The sequence below is a fragment of the Hemiscyllium ocellatum genome, chromosome 2 (assembly GCF_020745735.1).
Source record: "Hemiscyllium ocellatum isolate sHemOce1 chromosome 2, sHemOce1.pat.X.cur, whole genome shotgun sequence".
NCBI lineage: Eukaryota > Metazoa > Chordata > Chondrichthyes > Orectolobiformes > Hemiscylliidae > Hemiscyllium > Hemiscyllium ocellatum.
Genome location: NC_083402.1, coordinates 117,385,793 through 117,405,464, shown reverse-complemented (window position 1 = coordinate 117,405,464; position 19,672 = coordinate 117,385,793). Strand labels below are relative to the sequence as shown.

General features: G+C 44.4%; 1 protein-coding gene across 2 annotated transcripts in view; it reads right to left on the bottom strand.

Annotated features, from left to right (window-relative positions):
• The window catches only part of palm2akap2 (PALM2 and AKAP2 fusion), a 193,863-nt gene that overhangs the window by 130,778 nt on the left and 43,413 nt on the right, over window positions 1-19,672 (bottom strand). For both annotated transcript variants that reach the window (XM_060839270.1, XM_060839278.1), the window contains exon 3: window positions 15,234-15,364. In XM_060839270.1, coding sequence (XP_060695253.1) covers window positions 15,234-15,364 — 131 coding nt within the window. The remainder of the gene's footprint in view (window positions 1-15,233; window positions 15,365-19,672) is intronic.

Here is a 19,672-nt window from a genome sequence, read left to right as displayed (position 1 = left end):
TGTCATGGCTTGAGTATAAACGTGGAAGTTCATCTCAGGGTTAAATGTAATACAAGGTCATGAGCAAATGGACATAATCTGAGGTGATTGATAGCAAGAAGGATGGAGTCAGTAACTACAGAGCTGATTACGGAATGCCTTAGCTTTGGCCAGGAATTCTAGACAGCGGAAGTGACTGGGGAATTGCTTCAATTCTTTGGAATTTTAAGTTTGAGTCAGGCATGTGTCTACTTGGAATCAATTGTGGAACATCTTTTTGCTGCAGAATTTAACCTGCTGAGAAAGTGTAATAGATTCCAAAAGGGGGTCTCAGGCCTGAAGGAATTGTAGCCAACTGGTTTATTGACTTATTAAGACAGGTTTATTCAACAACATCTGAGGACTCAGCAGAAAGCTTGCTGACATGCTTTCTGATCTGCAGACTAAATATGCTCCATTGTTTATTTCTGCTGTTCCATGCACTTAATGTCAGCACAGGCTGTGGGCTCGGGCTCCGAAAATGACACTCTGCTCTCATCACTCTTCCTGGCACCTTTTCGGTTTAGTCTGGAGAGCTGAGGAATCCAGTCCCTCGGGAAACGTTTTTTTCCTCAGCAAAGGTTTGCAAAGTGAAGGCAACCTGCTGAGAATTTCTTCACTTGCAGATTCTGTCCTCCACTCTTGAAGATTATTTCAGATACGGGCCGCTCAAGAACCAGTGATTCAGTAAGTCTCCGATGTCCCAGTGTCACTGTATCTGAGTCATAATTTGGAGATGCCAGTACTGGACTGGGCTGTACAAAGTTAAGAATCACATGACACCCGGTTTAATTGGAAGCACTAGCTTTCAGAGCTTTGCTCCTTCATCAGGTGGTCACAACCATTGAGCACAACTGAAGACCCCATTGTTTGAAATTAGGAATTCAGAATGAGCGTTTTAAGTGAAAGGGTTTTATACCTCAAAACTTGCAAATCTTACAGTGTTCTGGAGCTATGGGTGGTGATTCTAAAGGCTCCAATAGTCTTTCCATCACACTATTGCTAGGAATCTCTCCATCTCCTTTTACTTGCCATTGGCCTGTATTGGATGGATTTGCAGGTTGACAAACAAACTGTTTGATCACATTATGGAAGTACCTTCCTTGGTTGTCAAGTCCTGCAGTGGAAATAAAACTCATTTTTTAATTCAAAAGTTAGGATGTTACCCGATCTGTCACAGGAATTCTGTGTTAAAACAAGTATAGAAAGAGAAGTGAAAAGTGGGAAAGTAAAATTTGATTGGAAAAGAAGAGAAAAAAATACTCGGTGAAATAAAATTTCCCGTTTATTCAAAATTTAAAATGTCACAACATAATTCAACTAATTAAAAGCATACAAAGGTTATCAATCTTTAGCTTGAACTTACTGTGGAAAATTTTGGTTGGCAATTAATGTGCAAATGCCTCAATTCAATGGAGATTATGAGGAGAATTGAAGGCAAATTACTGCCCTCGTGAAACTAATGCCAATGAGTTTAACAGTATTCACTGTTACGATGGTAAAAACAATGACTGCAAATGCTGGAAACCAGATTCTGGATTAGTGGTGCTGGAAGAGCACAGCAGTTCAGGCAGCATCCGAGGAGCAGTAAAATCGACGTTTCGGCAAAAGGCCTTCATCAGGAATAAAGGCAGAGAGCCTGAAGGGTGGAGAGATAAGCTAGAGGAGGGTGGGGGTGGGGAGAAAGTAGCATAGAATATAATAAATGAGTGGGGGAAGGGATGAAGGTGATAGGTCAGGGAGGAGGGTAGAGTTGATAGGTGGAAAAGAAGATAGGCAGGTAAGACAAGTCATGGGGACAGTGCTGAGCTGGAAGTTTGAACCAGGGTGAGGTGGGGATAGGGGAAATGAGGAAAATGTTGAAGTCCACATTGATGCCCTGGGGTTGAAGTGTTCTGAGGGGGAAGATAAGGCGTTCTTCCTCCAGGTGTCTGGTGGTGAGGGAACGGCGGTGAAGGAGGCCCAGGACCTCCATGTCCTCGGCAGTGTGAGAGGGGGAGTTGAAATGTTGGGCCACAGGGCAGTGTGGTTGATTGGTGTGGGTATCCCGGAGATGTTCCCTAAATCGCTCTGCTAGGAGCCATCCAGTCTCCCCAATGTAGAGGAGAACACATCGGGAGCAACGGATACAATAAGTGATATTGGTAGATGTGCAGGTAAAACTTTAATGGATGTGGAAGGCTCCTTTGGGGCCTTGGATGGAGGTGAGGGAGGAGGTGTGGGTGCAGATTTTGCAATTCCTGCAGTGGCAGGGGAAGATGCCAGCTTGGGAGGGTGGGTTGTAGGGGGGCGTGGACCTGACCAGGTAATCACGGAGGAAATGGTCTTTGCGGAAGGCAGAAAGGGTTGGGGAGGGAAATATATCTCTGGTGGTGGGGTCTTCTTGGAGGTGGCGGAAATGTCGGCGGATGATTTGGTTTATGCGAAGGTTGGTAGGGTGGAAGGTGAGCACCAGGAGCGTTCTGTCCTTGTTACGGTTAGAGGGGTGGGTCTGAGGGCGGAGGTGCGGGATGTGGACGAGATGCGTTGGAGGGCATCTTTAACCACGTGGGAAGGGAAATTGCAGTCTCTAAAGAAGGAGGCCATCTGGTGTGTTCTGTGGTGGAATTGGTCCTCCTGGGAGCAGATATGGTGGAGGCAGAGAATTGGGAATATGGGATGGCTTTTTTGCAAGAGGTAGGGTGGGAAGAGGTGTAATCCAGGTAGCTGTGGGAGTCGGTGTGTTTGGAAAAATTTCAGTGTCAAGTCGGTCGTCATTAATGGAGATGGAGAGGTCCAGGAAGGGGAGGGAGGTGTCAGAGATGGTCCAGGTAAATTTAAGGTCAGGGTGGAATGTGTTGGTGAAGTTGATGAATTGCTCAACCTCCTCGCGGGAGCATGAGGTGGCACCAATGCAGTCATCAACGTAACGGAGGAAGAGGTGGGGAGTGGTGCTGGTGTAATTACGGAAGATCGACTGTTCTACATAGTCAACAAAGAGACAGGCATAGCTGGGGCCCATACGTGCGCCCATGGCTACCCCTTTGGTCTGGAGGATTCGAAGGAGAAATTGTTAAGGGTGAGGACCAGTTTGGCCAAATGAATGAGAGTGTCGGTGAAAGGGTACTGTTGGGGACGTCGGGAGAGGAAAAAAACGGAGGGATTGAAGGTCATGGTGGATGGAGGTGCAGAAGGAATGGATATCTATGGTGAAGATGAGGCGTTGGGGGCCGGGGAAACGGAAGTTTTGAGGAGGTGGAGGGCATGGGTGGTGTGTGTGGGGAGTCCCTGGACTAGGGGGAATAGGACAGTGTCGAGGTAGGTAGAAATGAGTTCAGTGGGGCAGGAGTATTTTGAGACAATGGGTCGGCCAGGGTGGTCAGGCTTGTGGATCTTGGGAAGGAGGTAGAACCGGGCAGTGCGGGGTTCCTGGACTATGAGGTTCGATGCTGTGGGTGGGAGATCTCCTGAGGTGATGAGGTTCTGTATGGTCTGGGAGATGATGGTTTGGTGATGGAGGATGGGGTCATGGTCGAGGCGGCGGTAGGAAGAGGTATCCTCGAGTTGGCGTTTGGCTTCAGCGGTGAAGAGGTCAGTGCGCCAGACTATCACTGCGCCTCCCTTATCTGCTGGTTTGATGGTGAGGTCATGATTGGAGCAGAGGGATTGGAGGGCTGCATGTTGTGAGGGTGAGAGGTTGGAGTGGGGGAGGGGGGGTAGACAGGTTGAGGCAGTTAATGTACCGGTGGCAGTTGGAAATGAAGAGGTCGAGGGCAGGTAATAGGCCAGCACGGGGTGTCCAGGTGGATGCAGTGTGTTGGAGGTGGGTGAAGGGGTCCTCGGAACGTGGGCGGGAGTCCTGATTGTGAAAGTAAGCTTGGAGGCGGAGGCGGCGGGAGAAGTTTTCGATGTTATGGCGTGTATTAAATTCAGTGATGCATGGGTGGAGGGGGATGAAGGTGAGTCCTTTGCTGAGGACTGATCATTTGTCCTCAGTGAGGGGTAGGTCTGGAGGGATGGTGAAAACTCAGCAGGGCTGGGAGCTGGGACCTGGTGTGGGTATGGAGCTGGGAGTGGGGGCGGAGCTCGTAACTGGAGTGGGTGTGATGGAGGGGGGAATGGGGGCGGAGTCATGAGCAGGGCTGGTGTCCCCCTCAGGGTTCTGGGGGGGGGGCGAGGATGGTGACAGTGAGATCTGTGGGGGGCGTGTCAGCAGAATGCAGGTGAGTGGCGTTGGTGCGGGTGGAAGTGGTGGCAGACACGGCAGTAGGGGTGGCGGAAGTCACTAAGCGTGTGACATCAGCGATGATGTGAGGGGTGAGAGTGATGTCACGTGTGATGCATGAGGAATTGTGAGGGACGGAGGTGGCTGTGGGAGTGGCCATGATGGGGGTGGAGTGACAACATCAATCAGCGTGGAGGTCACAGCTGCACCAGCCGCATGGCTAATGGTATCTGAGCAGTTCCAGAGGCCGGGGGAGTCTTCTGGAATGTTTGAGGAGTGCTGGTTATGGACGTGGGTAGATAAAAGTTGTTGTACTTACAGTTTTTGATGTTTGAGATGGAGTTGAAATACTGTTTGTTGGGAGTATGAATTCTCCTGAGGATGTAGTACGGAGTGGGTCCTTTGCAATTCTGAGAGAGTGTGGCCCTCAGTTGAGGCAGGGCTGACAGTAGAGAGGTTAGGTGCCGGCGCATTGCTGCAAGTGTGGACTGTTACGATGTGCAAATCATACAGCTCTTACCTGCCACAAGTTATTTTTAAAAGGCAAGAGTCATATTCTATTTTAGGGAGGCGATGGCCTGGTGGTATTATCACTAGTAATTGGGAGAATCCTACCTTGGCAGATTGCTGAATATGAATTGAATTAAAAAGTCTGAGATTAAAGGTCTAATGATGACCATGAAACGACTGTCAAGGTAAAGCTGATCTCATTTTCTAATATCCTTCAGGGAAAGAAACTGCCATCTGTACCTGGTCTAGCCTACATGTGACTCCAGACCCACAGCAATGCAGTTGACTCTCAACTGCCTTCTTGGCAATAAATGTTAGCTAGCGATGCCCACATCTTGTAAATTGATTTTAAAAAGTTGCAAGTGTGCTGTTCTGTAAATTCTTACTGAACTTGCTCAACTTCTTTTCATTTTTCATTCCTACTTTCAAGAAAGAAAGCAAAGTTCATTCACAGGAACCTTTCAAACTTCAGTGCAACAGGGCTGACAGCCATCTGAAGGTTTTTCTCCCATGTTAGAACTCAGATTACAAATAATACAATAAAAATGCTTAAAACTATGAAATGATGGGGCAGGGTAGAAGAATGTAGATTGTTCCCAGTCTCACAAGGCTAAATATAAGGAAAATAAAACAGAACAAGTAATTCCTGTCAGGGAATTGTGACACTGTAAAATTCACTTGCAGGATTAGTGGTTTTGGAAACTCCATTCCAATACTCAAGGTTAAATTGGATCAGTGGCTGGAGGAAAAGGGATAATAGAATCTGCGTATTAGGTGGTTGATATAATTTGAATTCCCTGTTCATGTAGATAATAAAGGCCAACATTGAACCACTGGACCAAATAGCCTGTTTCTATCTTGTGACTTCATATATATTTATAAATAATCATGCATATTAACCAACTATGTCAAAGTAAGACAAGGAAATAGAAATAAAAGATAAACAATCAAACATATTATGGTACTTTGTTTTTTCATTCTTTGAAATCGTTATTTATAACTATTTAAAGCCTTTGCATCATGAACGTGCTTTGGAACTGAATGGATGTCAGTCCCTTTGAAGTAGCAATTTTCAGCAGACAGTTGGCAAGCATGTCTACTGCAGAGTTTCTGGTTAAGAATAGAACAGAAACCATTCATGGAATTCCAATTAAACTGCATAAACAATTAATACATCACTCGAGCCTGCATTTGTGGAGCTGAGGTTTGCAACCTGCTTTACCAGGACTTTCCTTTTTTTAGTCCCAATTCCTTATCAATCTGCAACTCATTATGTTCCTAAAAATAGACTGTTTCGACTGAGCAAGGCATTGTTCTTAAATTGGAAATTAAATGAAAGTACAATGAAACAAGCTTGATCAAAATATTTAATCAAACAACAAATGCATAGAGTAAAAATAGAACTGAAATGTTTTTGTTAAATTTAATTTCTCCACTTAGTTTATAATATTATTTTGACGTTAATATTAGTGGTCAAGATATTTAGGTATTTACTTGGAAAGTTGTCACACTGACCAATTATTCATCACAGTGACTTGCTTCTTTTTAAACTATCCCTCTAACCACTTATGACACCGATTACTTTTTTTTGTCATTCTGACTAATTATTCACAATACTGACGAGTTTTACATACTCCTGACAAGTGTTTTTATAACCAACCTGCATAGTTTTCACTATCCTATCTGGTATTTAGCCTGTGTTAGCCAGTTTTTCACTACCCTGATGGGGTTTTCAAAACACAATTGGTTGCTAGTTAATGTACAAGCAGTGCAGTACTTAATTTACTCAGTCTTTCCTGTGCAATATTAAGAAAATGTAGTGGGACAAAATCAGAGTACCCTGAGGGAGTCCATGCAGAGACTGGGAGAATGTGCAAACTCCCCACAGATAGTTACCCGAGGGTGGAATTGAACCTGGATTCCTGGTGCTGTGAAGGACCGCTGAGCCACTGTGCCACCCTATTATGAAGGTCATTTCAGGATTTTGACCCAGCAGGAATGAAAGGATGATAATCCAGTTGCAAGTTAGACGGTGTGTTGGAGGGGAGTTTGCTGCTGGTGGTGTTTCCAAGCATTTGCTGCCCTTCTACGACCTTCTGGGTCGTAGAGGTTGTGAGTTTGGAAGATGCTGTCAAAGGAAGTGTTGCTGAAGCCTATCTTGCTGTGGGTACACACTGCAGCCACTGTGCATTTGTGGTGGAGAGGCTGGATATTTTAGGTGGTGAATGGGGTGCAAATCAAGTGGGCTGCTTTGTCCTGGATAGTTATTAACTTCTTGTGTTCAAAGTTTGTGCGAAGATTTGTAGCTCGGGTGCTTGTTGTAGTAGTTCTGTTCGCCGAGCTGGAAGTTTTTGTTGCAAACGTTTCGCCGGAAGAAACATCAAAGAAGCGCTTCGCAGGAGGCTCCAGAGCACTGATGATGTCTCCTAGCCAGGGGACGAAACGTTTGCAACAAAAACTTCCAGCTCGGCGAACAGAACCACTACAACTTCTTGTGTGTTAGTTGGAACTGCACTCATCTACACAAGCAGAGAGTATTCTATCACCTACTTGATTTAATGGTGGAAATTAAGGAGGAGAATTATTTACCATAGAATTTTTAACCTCTTACCTGCTATCTGTTATTAGAGATGGTTATTGCCTGGCACTCATATGGCATGCATGTTACTTGTTGGTTAGGGATAGGGATATGGGGAATGAATAGGAGTGGCACTAACCAAATTGCTCTTCAAAAAAAAACTAATGCAGACTTAGTTCCAAGTTCCAACTGATGCAGATTTAGTTTCATGCTGCACTATTTTATGACTCTATGATTAACTAGCAAGCAGTAGTAATATTAAACTTATACTGTTTCAGGGAGAAACTTGTGAGGTGCAAGCTAAGTCCTTCCATATTGCTCTCCACACCAAAAAAAACCCACCATTTTCTAATAAAAATTTGTAAGCAAGTAACCTGTTTGGTGTTGGCAGCATTGTTGCCTCTAAGTCAGATGTTTGTGACTCCATTACTTTGAACTTAAAATCAAAGCTGACATTACAGTTCAGTACTGAAGGAGTGTTGCATTGTAGGAGGTGTCATTATTCAGATGGGACATTAAACTAATGCTCTCTGTTAGATATAAAAGATCTCAATATATAACTTCAAAAATAGTTATGGAATTCTTTCTGGTGCCCCAATCAATATTTATCATGCAACACAATACATGACAATAATAGAGCAGCTGGGCATTATCACACTGTGGGAGTTTGCTATGTACAAATTACCTGTATGTTGGTGTCATCACTAGACTATTAATTTAGCTAATGTTCTGGGGACCCAGGTTTGAATCCACCGTGGCAATTAGTGGAATTTGGATTCAATTAAAAACAGAACCTGAAATTAAGAATCTACTGATGACCATGAAACCATTGCCGATTGTTGGAAAATCCCATCGGGCTCACTAATGTCTTTCAGGGAAGGAAATCTGCCAATCTCATCTAGTCTGGCCTAAATGTGTCTCCAGTCCTACAGCAGTGTGGTTAACTCTCAACTGCTGTCTGAAATGGCTGAGCAAGCCATTCATTTCAAGGGCAGTTAGGGGCAGGCATTAAATGCTATCTTAGCCAGCAACGCCCAAATCACACAAGTGAACAAAAAAAATTACAGCATTTACTACAATGGTAAAGTGCTTCATTTGCTGCAATGTACTTTGGGATGGCCTGAAGTTATGGCAGGCAGAATATAAAAAAAAGCCACTTTTGGTTTATAGTGAATGTTTTGCAGATATCACAAAATGTTCATCCTCAAAGGTATGCACCAACTCCAGATGTTCTTCTCCCTAAGGGGCTGCCTCAGTTGATGAATACAGTACATCATGGAATTTTTTCTAGTGCCTTTGGTTGACATTACTATCATTCCTAAATGTGCTTCTGAAGAATGGCCTCTTTCAGCTGGTGTAACCCAGCGTTTCCGACCCCAGCTATCTTGTCTGATATTATGTGTCACTTCTCAAATCTCTATTGATACCAAAGAACACATCTAACTTTTCCATCTCAATGTTTTCTCCTTAAGGCATCACAACAGCACTCCCTCATTGGGAAGCTGGCACAGGCAGAATGCATGATCAAAAGTCTGATAGTACAAATTGAATATGCTGTTGGTGCCATTTTGACAAATTTATTACTTCCTATCGGTTATCCAGTAATCCAAAATCCTCTATGAAATTGTAGCTTTAAATCAGGCGACAGTGTTGTGTTGTCTGATGCCATGCACCAGAAGGGGTTAATGTCCCACAACTATTCCATGGCACTGTTTACTGGAATCATACTATATTCAGTAAGTATTGTTGGCAATTCCTTTCATAGACTGATGATTACTGGTTTCCTGTAATGGCTGGTAATGAAGTGCTGACAAGTGATTCCATAAACGCCTCACACAATCTGGTAAGATGTTATTCATTGTAGTACATCTGATTGAGTCAGATATGGTTTAGGGCTGGAGAGATTCAATCCATGACCTCTGGACGTCACCTGGGATTTGTCAAACCTAGTTTGACATATTCTTGGAGATTTTGTTGCATGCCCTCCCTGTTTCAACTGACCTGCATTCACATCCCCTGCTATTTCCCATAACTCAGAAAAGCTTTACCTGTATATTTCCAAGCCCCTTTCAACAATTACCACTGTATCTGCTTCAACCAGTCTTGTATTCTGGCGTGTGTCTATCCACTATATAAGTAACTCGCTTCATTTAAGTGAAAGTTAATTCAGCCCTAAATCCTGTGGATGCTGGAAATCTGAAACAAAAACAGAAATTGCTGGAGAAATCCAGCAGGACTGGCAGCGTCCGTGGAAGGAAACCAGAGTTAATATTTTGAGTGCAATGCTCTATTTGAATCCTGTTAGTCTTTTTTCTGCATAACAATAATTCCAATGATGCAGGCCAAAAAGGAATGGTGTCAGGGCAAAAAAATTATGAAATATTAAACTAGATTAGTTACAGTGTGGAAACGGACCCTTCAGCTCAACAAGTCCACACCGACCCGCCAAAGCACAACCCACCCACACCCATTCACCCAACAGTACGGTCAATTTTAGCTTGGCCAATTCACCTAACCTGTACATTTTTTTGGACTGTGGGAGGAAACTGGAGCACCAGGAGAAAACCCACTCAGACAATGTGCAAACTCCAGAGTCAGTCACCTGAGGCAGGAATTGAACCCAGGTCTCTGGCGCTGTGAGGCAGCAGTGCTAACCACTGTGCCACCCATAACTAGCTTGATAGCTTTTTATGTAATGATAAAATATGTTTGCACCTTTTGTTAAGGGTGGTGTACAAAATTAAGGACCATGAATATAAGATAGTTACTAATAACTTCAAGAAGAAATTCACAAGAAACTTCTTTATTCGGAGAGTGGCAGACTTGTAGAAATCATTACCAAACTGAACTAATGCATAATGCATTTAAAGGAGTGTTAGTTAGGTGCAAGAAGGAGAAAAAAAAATGGAAGGACACCTGATGATGGAGTGTAATAATGAGGAATGGGAAGCGGCACTGATGGAGCATAAACACCACGATAGGCCTGAATGACCTGTTACTGGGCTGTACACTTTACATAATGCTCTCTCATTTTGTGAGATGCAATTCCATGTTACTGTGTCGAAACAAGGTTAAATTAATTGACTGACAGAACAAGATAAAGGACAATTATTTAATAACAATGCCTAGGTTCAGTTGAGCTAGCACTCTCATACATGTATGGTATTCCCATCTGGAAAATGTAGCTGCTGTGTGGAAGTAACAGCTTCAAGAACTGAACAGGCTTGTGGTATGGCATGAAAGGATATGATCTTAGAAACCGAAGGTGGTGGTGTATTACGTTAATATTTCCCATGCCTGTTGTTGTCTAAAGTGATGGATGGTGATGGTATAGGCTCCAACCATCACATGGCTGACAAGGAATTTCTCCCAGTCTTATGGCCTGTCATTGTTGCATATTAGAAGTTATTTGAAGGTTGATACTCAAAACTTATTTGACCTCATAATGAATTCACTTTCCTTGGCATCAAATGCTGCAAATTCTGCCTTAGAGACAGGGACAACTATTCGCTACACCATAAGATTTCCTTGAAGTCCAGCTAGGGATGTTAATCTATGTCTTGGAACATAGTGGTTTCCTATGCGGGGAATACCACCATGGAAAACAGATGCAATCAGAAATAAGATATGGAACACTATAGCATTGATTCTTTTTCCACATTCCTCACAGGGAGCATGATTTACCAAAGCATTGTAAAGCTTCTCTTGACTATCTTTTGAAATAAAAGGGAATATTTGTTGAAGTTACCCTGGGAGGTGTCAGCTGTGGCTCTGTGAGTAGCACTCCCACCTCTGCGTCAAAAGGTCATGGCTTCATTTCTCACTCCTGAGACATAAGAAGATCACTTTAGGTTGCTGCTCTCATTCAGAACGAAAGGGATGATAATAAGGTGTTAAATCAAGGCTCCCTGCCTTTTCAAGATGGAATAAAAGATCCCATAGCATGACTTGAAGAAGAATAGGGGCAATTGTTTGGTGTCTTGGCCAACACTAATCCTCAACCAACATTTTAATGTTGTTGATGGGTCATTTGTCTACATTGCCCACAGTATCCAGGGATGAGCAGGCTAGGTGGATTAACCATGGGAAGTGAAGGGTTACGAAGATAGAGTAGGGGGATAGGTCTGGGTGGGATGCTGTTCAGAGGGTCGGTGTGGACTTGATGGGCCGAATGCCTGTTTCCACACTGTAGAAATCCTATGATTCATTTTATTGCTATCTGGAACTTGCTGAGTCCACATTGGCTGCTAAAAATGCTGGCTACACATCAAAAACACTTCATTGACTCTAAAGCCTTTTGGCACAACCTGAAATTGTGAAAGGTATGATATTGGTATGTAACGTCATGATTGAGCAGATACAAGAATTTTGGAAGAGATGTTCTGAGTGGGCTACTTTTTTGATGCTTTATGTTCTTTTGTTTAACTTTAAGTGAATTCTTTGTCTATTTTCATATGCAGGTATTCAATGGAATAAATAACCATAGAGCTAGTTCACCAGATCACGGAATTGTTATGGTCAAGAAGGGGCTATTTGGCCCATTATATCTATACTAGCTGTCTGAACACTTTAATCTACTGCCTTTTCCCAATAACAAACATCATAGAATCCCGACAGTGCTGAAACAGGCCAGTCGGCCCAACAGATCTGTGCCGACCATCTGAAGGACATCCCGCCCAGACCCGTACCCTACTTTTACCATGGCTAATCCACCTAATCTGCAAAGCATTGCACTGTGGGAGGAAACTGGAGCATCTAGAGAAAACCCACGCTGACACGAGGAGAACGTGTAAACTCCACACAGACAGTCACCCAAGGCTGGAATCGAATCCAGGTCCCTGGCGCTGTGAGGTAGCAGTTTTAACCACTGAGCCACCATGTTGCCCTAATCCTGAATATTATTTCTATTTAAACAATCATCTCATGCCCTCTTGAATGCCTCCACTGAATTTGTCTCCACCAGGCTTTGAAGCCAATTATTCCAGACTCAATCTACTTGATGTCTGATAATATTTTGTCTCATCTCACATTTTTTTGTTTGCAAATTACTTTATATTTGTGCCCTCTGGTTATGAATTCTTTACTGAAAGGGAATAGTTTCTTCCAAAACAGTTTATGCAAGAAAGGATCAGAATACCTTGACCCTACACTGCTGCTACGAGAAGAATCTATTAAGCTTAGCACTGGTCCTTCTAATCCAAATAAACCAAAACACCAAGCTAATTTATTTGAACTAATTATTGGTATCCAAATCTGTATTTAACAGGACTCTTAATGGACGAGAACCTTTTCATTTCTTCTGACTTATATAAACACATCCTCTGGACAGTCAGTTCTGTCCTGTCTCACTTAATATCCTGTAAAGCCTGACATACATTACAACTCTCATGGATTTTATAAATCCATTTATGGACTCCAGCTGTAGGCTCTCCCCATTTCATTATTAATTGTATCTTTGTGGTTAGAATATCATTATATATCAATGGGTGATTCATGTGATGGACTCTCACAAGACAGGCTCTGATCATATGTCTGCATAATGATGTGAAAGTGTATTAAAGGTGTGCACAATTAAAAAAGAGCCATTTGGCCCATTTAGAAGTTCCCTTCTGCCTTGCCTTTTCCACTAAAGCTCTGCATTTTTTTCCTCTCCATCTATTTATCCAACTTGTTCTTTGAAAGTTGCTTTTTAACCACTTCCATGACCTGATGAGGCAGTGAATTCCAGGTCAGAACATGTTACATCACAAAAAACATTCTCATTGTTCTCCTTTGTCTTATTGCAATTTCTATCAATCTGCATCCTCTAGTTACTAGCCATTCCACATTCATTTACTCAATGGAAACTTAAGGTGTTGCCTTTTCAGAAGTTAATTACCTTTCAGACTAGAATTTAGATATTTTTCTGGTTACCAATCGAAGCTCACCAAAGCAGCTCACTTTATCCACAATCATTTTGCTTCCAACTGTAGAACAAAAAGTTAACACTTGGCTATAGGAAAGGGCTTATGCCTGAAGAAGGACTTATGCCCGAAACGTCGATTCTCCTGCTCCTTGGATGCTGCCTGACCTGCTGCGCTTTTCCAGCAACACATTTTTCAGCTCTGATCTCCAGCATCTGCAGTCCTCACTTTCTCCTATAGGAAAGCTAAGTCAGTCATGAATAATAGATCACATGATGATGGTGAGTCTCTGAAGAGAGAGAAGCAAAAGTCTGGACCTTTTGCTAACTGTAATTGTACAGAGTTAGCATAATGTGAGTAAAGGTTGCTTTGAAAATGCCATAGCTTCCCGTGAGCTCTCTATCTTTTTCTACCTCACCTGACCTCCTCCAAGGCAAATCACAATGGAACAACCAGGTACCAGTTGGGACTCATTCAACATCTCAATGTGCCAATTCATTCACTGTGTGATTGGGCATATGTTTCTTCAACCTTATATTAGCATAGTGCAGAGACAGGGAAAAAAATGTTTCCTTTTCGTCAGGGCTTTTCATCAGATTAAGTCAACACCCATCCAACTCAATTGTCGTGACCCTGTGTTGTGCAGATGGATGTGGACTACAGTCAAATTTTTGGTTTCCTGTCTTTGTTGTTAGCTTCTGTGTCTCTGTCAATTTTCAGAATCTTTGGACTTAAACCACTATTTTAAAGTGATGATTTGGAGATGCCGGTGTTGGACTGGGGTGTACAAAGTTAAAAATCACATAACACTTCCCCACAATCACCTGAGAAAGGAGCAGCGCTCTGAAAGCCAGTGTTTTCACTAATAGTGCATGATGGAGCTTCTCCATTAACTGTACAGCTGTCATTAACAGAAGGCACCTGCTGATCGAGATAGGAATTTAAGAAATGTATTTAAAGTAATGTTTGTTGAGATTTTGGTCACTTTCCAAACAGAAGTAATGTGGGATTCCAATTCAAAACATAAACCACATTTTGGTGATAAATAGTGCTTTGGAATTGTTAAATGTGACACATTTAAGCCTTAGGGTTCTGATATTCAAACTATTCAGAGTTTGTACCGCTGAAAATATTTAATTCAATCAATTACTTCTCTTTTATTGCTGGCAGCTAGCTTAGGCCTACATGCATTGCCTCTACTTTGCTGATGAAGCTGACTGCTTCTCAAGGTTGTCACCACACACACAACAGCCCTCAGTTCCTCTTCTTTCCAGGTTGACCTGGTCCACAATTATTGCCATATGATTCCATCGGATGAGGCAGGAGAACATGGTCTTTATCGACCACTCATGAGTGTGTAAGTGCACTAAATGCCATTAGATGTATTGGCAGTGGGAAAAAACACAGGCTACTGTCACCTTCTGTCAGACAATGGATTCCAAGTTGTTATCTTTAGAGTATTGCACTTTACTACATAACTTTGGCAACTTTTAAAAACAAGACAGTTTTACCCTTTCTAGCACCAGGACAGTTTTACCCTTTCTTTTTACCAACATGGTATGGGCTGGGTATCAAACTAATCCTTTTGTCCTTGTCCCAACCGTTATGTTGCTCAAAATCTTGCTCATTTCTAACTTTCCCAGTTCTGATGAAAGGTCATCAACCTGCAAATTTAGCACTACTCCCCACCCAGCAGATCCTGCCTAAATTGGCTAAGTATTTCCAGCATTTTCTGTTGTTATTTCAGTAATTTCCAGCAACTGAGCTATCCTATTTGCCGTTCAGAGATCTTCCTTGTGTTTTTGGATCAGTTCAATCCTTGGGAGGGCTCCTTTTCAGTGAATCCACCAGCATGCAGGTGGTGAACCAGTCAGCCATTATTCTCATCACATTTCTACATCTCTCATGTAAATGCACCTCTTTTCTTAAACCAATCAGAACTGAGATTCTGATTTGTTGTTTCTAACAGGAAGTGGATCATGAACTGATAATGGTTTTTATTTGTTCACACCCATCTAACCTGCTAATGGCTTCCTCCAGTTTTTTTGCCTTGCTCTCATCCAATTGGAGTTGCTTACTTCTGGCGTCTTCCTCTTCAGCTGACACAGCAGGGATCCCTTGCAGCAGCCATCTCTCTCGCGTGGCTTTGGACTGATTGGAAGGGAAGAAAAATCCAATAAAAACTTTACTCTGTTAAATAGACAATTCAAAACCCAGTACCATTGAGTTCCAATTCCCATCTCTCCATCACTGGCATTTGTGCCAACAGCTCTAAACTCTGGAATTCCCTCCTTTAATAATGGCACGGTGGCTCAGTGGTTAGCACTGCTGCCTCACAGCACCAGGGTCCCAGGTTCGATTCCAGCCTCTGGTGACGGTCTGTGTGGAGTTTGCACATTCTCCCCGTGTTTGCTCCGGTTTCCTCCCACAGTCTAAAGATGTGTAGGTCAGCTGAATTGGCCATGCTAAATTGCCCATAGGTTAGGTGCGTTAGTCAGAGAGAAATATGTCTGAGTGGGTTACTCTTTGGATGGTCAGTGTGGACTTGTTAGGCTGAAGGACCTGTTTCCACACTATTGGGAATCTAATCTAAAACTTCAACATCACTCTAACCCCTCTCCACATTGAACATGCTCTTATGTCTTTGACCGCGCTTTTCGTCTCCTATCCTAAGCTGAAAATGTGTTGCTGGAAAAGCGCAGCAGGTCAGGCAGCATCCAAGGAGCAGGAGAATCGACGTTTCGGGCAAGAGCCCTTCTTCAGGAATGAGGAAAGTGTGTCCAGCAGATTGAGATAAAAGGTAGGGAGGAGGGACTTGGGGGAGGGGCGTTGGAATTCCAATAGGTGGAAGGAGGTCAAGGTGAGGGTGATAGGTCGGAGTGGGGGTGGGGGTGGGGGCGGAGAGGTCAGGAAGAAGATTGCAGGTTAGGAAGGTGGTGCTGAGTTCGAGAGACAAGGTGGGGGGAGAGGAAATGAGGAAACTTGAGAAATCTGAGTTCATCCCTTGTGGTTGGAGGGTTCCTAGGTCGAAGATGAGGTGCTCTTCCTCCAGCCGTCATGTTGCTATGGTCTGGCGATGGAAGAGTCCAAGGACCTGCATGTCCTTGGTGGAGTGGCAGGGGGAGTTGAAGTGTTGAGCCACGGGATGGTTGGGTTGGTTGGTCCGGGTGTCCCAGAGGTGTTCTCTGAAACGTTCCACAAATAGGCGGCCTGTCTCCCCAATATAGAGGAGGCCACATCGGGTGCAGCGGATGCAATAAATGATGTGTGTGGAAGTGCAGGAACCCCAACCTCAGTATCAAACTGGCAGACAAGGGAGGCGCGGTAGTAGTTTGGCGCACCGACCTTTCACCGCTGAGGCTAAATGCCAGCTCGCGGACACCTCCTCCTACTGCCCCCTTGACCATGACCCCACCTCCCATCACCAAACCATCATCTCCCAGACCATCCATAACCTCATCATCTCAAGGGATCTCCCATCCACGGCCTCCAATGTCATAGTCCCACAACCCCGCACCGCCCGTTTCTACCTCCTGCCCAAAATCCACAAACCTGACTGCCCCAGCCGACCCATTGTCTCAGCCTGCTCCTGCCTCACCGAACTCATCTCTGCATACCTCGACATGGTCCTGTCCCCCTTAGTCCAAGAACTTCCCACCTACGTTCGCGACACCACCCACGCCCTCCACCTCCTCTATGATTTTCGCTTCCCCGGTCCCCAACGCCTGATCTTCACCATGGACATCCAGTCCCTGTATACCTCCATCCCCCATCACGAAGGACTCAAAGCCCTCCTCTTCTTCCTTTCCCACCGTACCAACCAGTACCCTTCCACCGACACCCTCCTTCGACTGACTGAACTGGTCCTCACTCTGAACAACTTTTCTTTCCAATCCTCCCACTTCCTCCAAACCAAAGGAGTAGCCATGGGCACCCGCACGGGCCCCAGCTATGCATGCCTCTTCGTAGGTAATGTGGAACAGTCCATCTTCCGCAGCTAAACTGGCTTTTCCTCCTCTACATCGATGACTGTATCAGCGCTGCCTCGTGCTCCCACGAGGAGGTTGAACAGTTCATCCACTTTACCAACAACTTCCACCCCAACCTCAAATTTACCTGGACCGTCTCAGACTCCTCCCTCCCCTTCCTAGACCTTCCATTTCTATCTCGGGTGACTGAATCAACACGGACATTTACTATAAACCGAGACTCCCACAGTTACCTAGACTACACCTCCTCCCACCCTGCCCCCTGTAAAAACGCCATCCCATATTCCCAATTCCTTCATCTCTGCTGCATCTGCTCCCAGGAGGACCAGTTCCAATACTGTACAACCCAGATGGCCTCCTTCTTCAAAGACCGCAATTTCCCCCCAGACGTGATTAACGATGCCTTCCACCGCATCTCCTCCACTTCCCGCTCCTCCGCCCTTGAGCCCTGCCCCTCCAATCGCCACCAGGACAGAACCCCACTGGTCCTCACCTACCACCCCACCAACCTCCAGATGCATCGTATCATCCGCTGTCATTTCCGCCACCTCCAAACAGACCCCACCACCAGAGAGATATATTTCCCTCCCCTCCCCATCAGCGTTCCGAAAAGACCACTCCATCCATGACTCCCTCGTCAGGTCCACACTCCCCACCAACCCAACCTCCACTCCCGGCACCTTCCCCTGCAACAGCAAGAAATGCAAAACTTGCACCCACACCTTCCCCCTTACTTCGCTCCAAGGTCCCAAGGGATCCTTCTATATCCACAAATTCACCTGCACCTCCACACACATCACTTACTGCAACTGCTGCACCCGATGTGGCCTCCTTTATATTGGGGAGACAGGCTGCCTACTTGCGGAATGTTTCAGAGAACACCTCTGGGACACCCGGACAAATGAACCCAACCACCCAGTGGCTCAACACTTCAACTCCCCCTCCCACTCCACCAAGGACATGCAGGTCCTTGGACTCTTCCATCGCCAGACCATAACAACACGACGGCTGGAGGAAAAGCGCCTCATCTTCCGCCTAGGAACCCTCCATTTTCTCCAGTTTCCTCATTTCCCCTCCTCCTACCTTGTCTCAGTCAAATCCCTCAAACTCAGCACCACCTTCCTAACCTGCAATCTTCTTCCTGACCTCTCCGCCCCCACCCCCACTCCGGCCTATCACCCTCACCTTGACCTCCTTCCACCTATCGCATTTCCAACGCCCCTCCCCCAAGTCCCTCCTCCCTACCTTTTATCATAGCCTGGTGGACACACTTTCCTCATTCCTGAAGAAGGGCTCATGCCCGAAAAGTCGATTCTCCTGCTCCTTGGATGCTGCGCTTTTCCAGCAACACATTTTCAGCTCTGAAGTCCAGCATCTGCAGTCCTCACTTTCTCCTCTCCTATCCTAATACCTCCTCATTATGTTCAGTGTTAAATTTTGTCTGGTGACTTCCTTGTGAAAGATGTGTGATATTCTAATGCAATAACAGAGGGTTTGCGCAAATGAACATTGGTGTAATTCTAAAAAAATTCAATCATTCAGGGACTTGAAGTTCTTGATCAGAGCTTGGTTTCAGCTGTTTGAATGGGACGTGGAATCTATCTGAATGGTTCTGTGGATTTATCCACTGCTCAGCCACTGATACAGTAACAAGCAATGTTTCCATATCTGGGAGTTTCTGCGCAGAAGTGGGTAAAATAAAAACATCAATTACAAAGCCAATCTGCAGGGTAGATGCTTTAGCAGGCTACACATCTGCAAACATTTTTAGTTAATCTCACGTGCCTCATTTTAGAGTTATAGAGCTGTACAGCATGGAAACAGACCCTTCAGTCCAAATTGTCCATGCCAACCAGATATCCTAATTAATCCAGCTCCTTTAGTTTTCTTACAGTGAATAAAAGTTCTCCGCCACATTGATAGTGCAAACATTACCCTCCGCTCATTGCAGAAGTGGCTTGAATATTACTGAAAGTAATCGTTGAAACTTTTCAATCATCAGGAAAATTTGCAAGAAATACAAAGGGGAATCGCATGTAGTATTTTTGGTTGGTAAGTGGACTCTGATTGCTAGGGGCATTGCCATGGAGAGTGCACCCATTAGTGCCGATTAACAGTGTAGCTTTGTATTGACAATTAGATTGTTTAATATTTATTACTCAGGTCAAAATGTTTTCAGGAATAACCAAACAACAACTCACATTCATGCAGCACCTTTTACTTTATTGAAATGTCCTAAAAGATGAAAATAGAGGACAAAATTTTGTGTTCAGGGTTAGGATTCCAATACCTGGATCAATAGAGGATCCTTATCTCATGCTGTGCCAGGCGCAGACACATGGCTTCCATTTTGCCTACCTTAGAGGCTAGAGGGCACTCTCACCACCCCATTAAGGAAGGCAGGGGAACTTTCAGGGTTGGAGGGCCAATAGGAAGATGTTGAACAGAGAAGGGGCTGTACCCTGCTGTT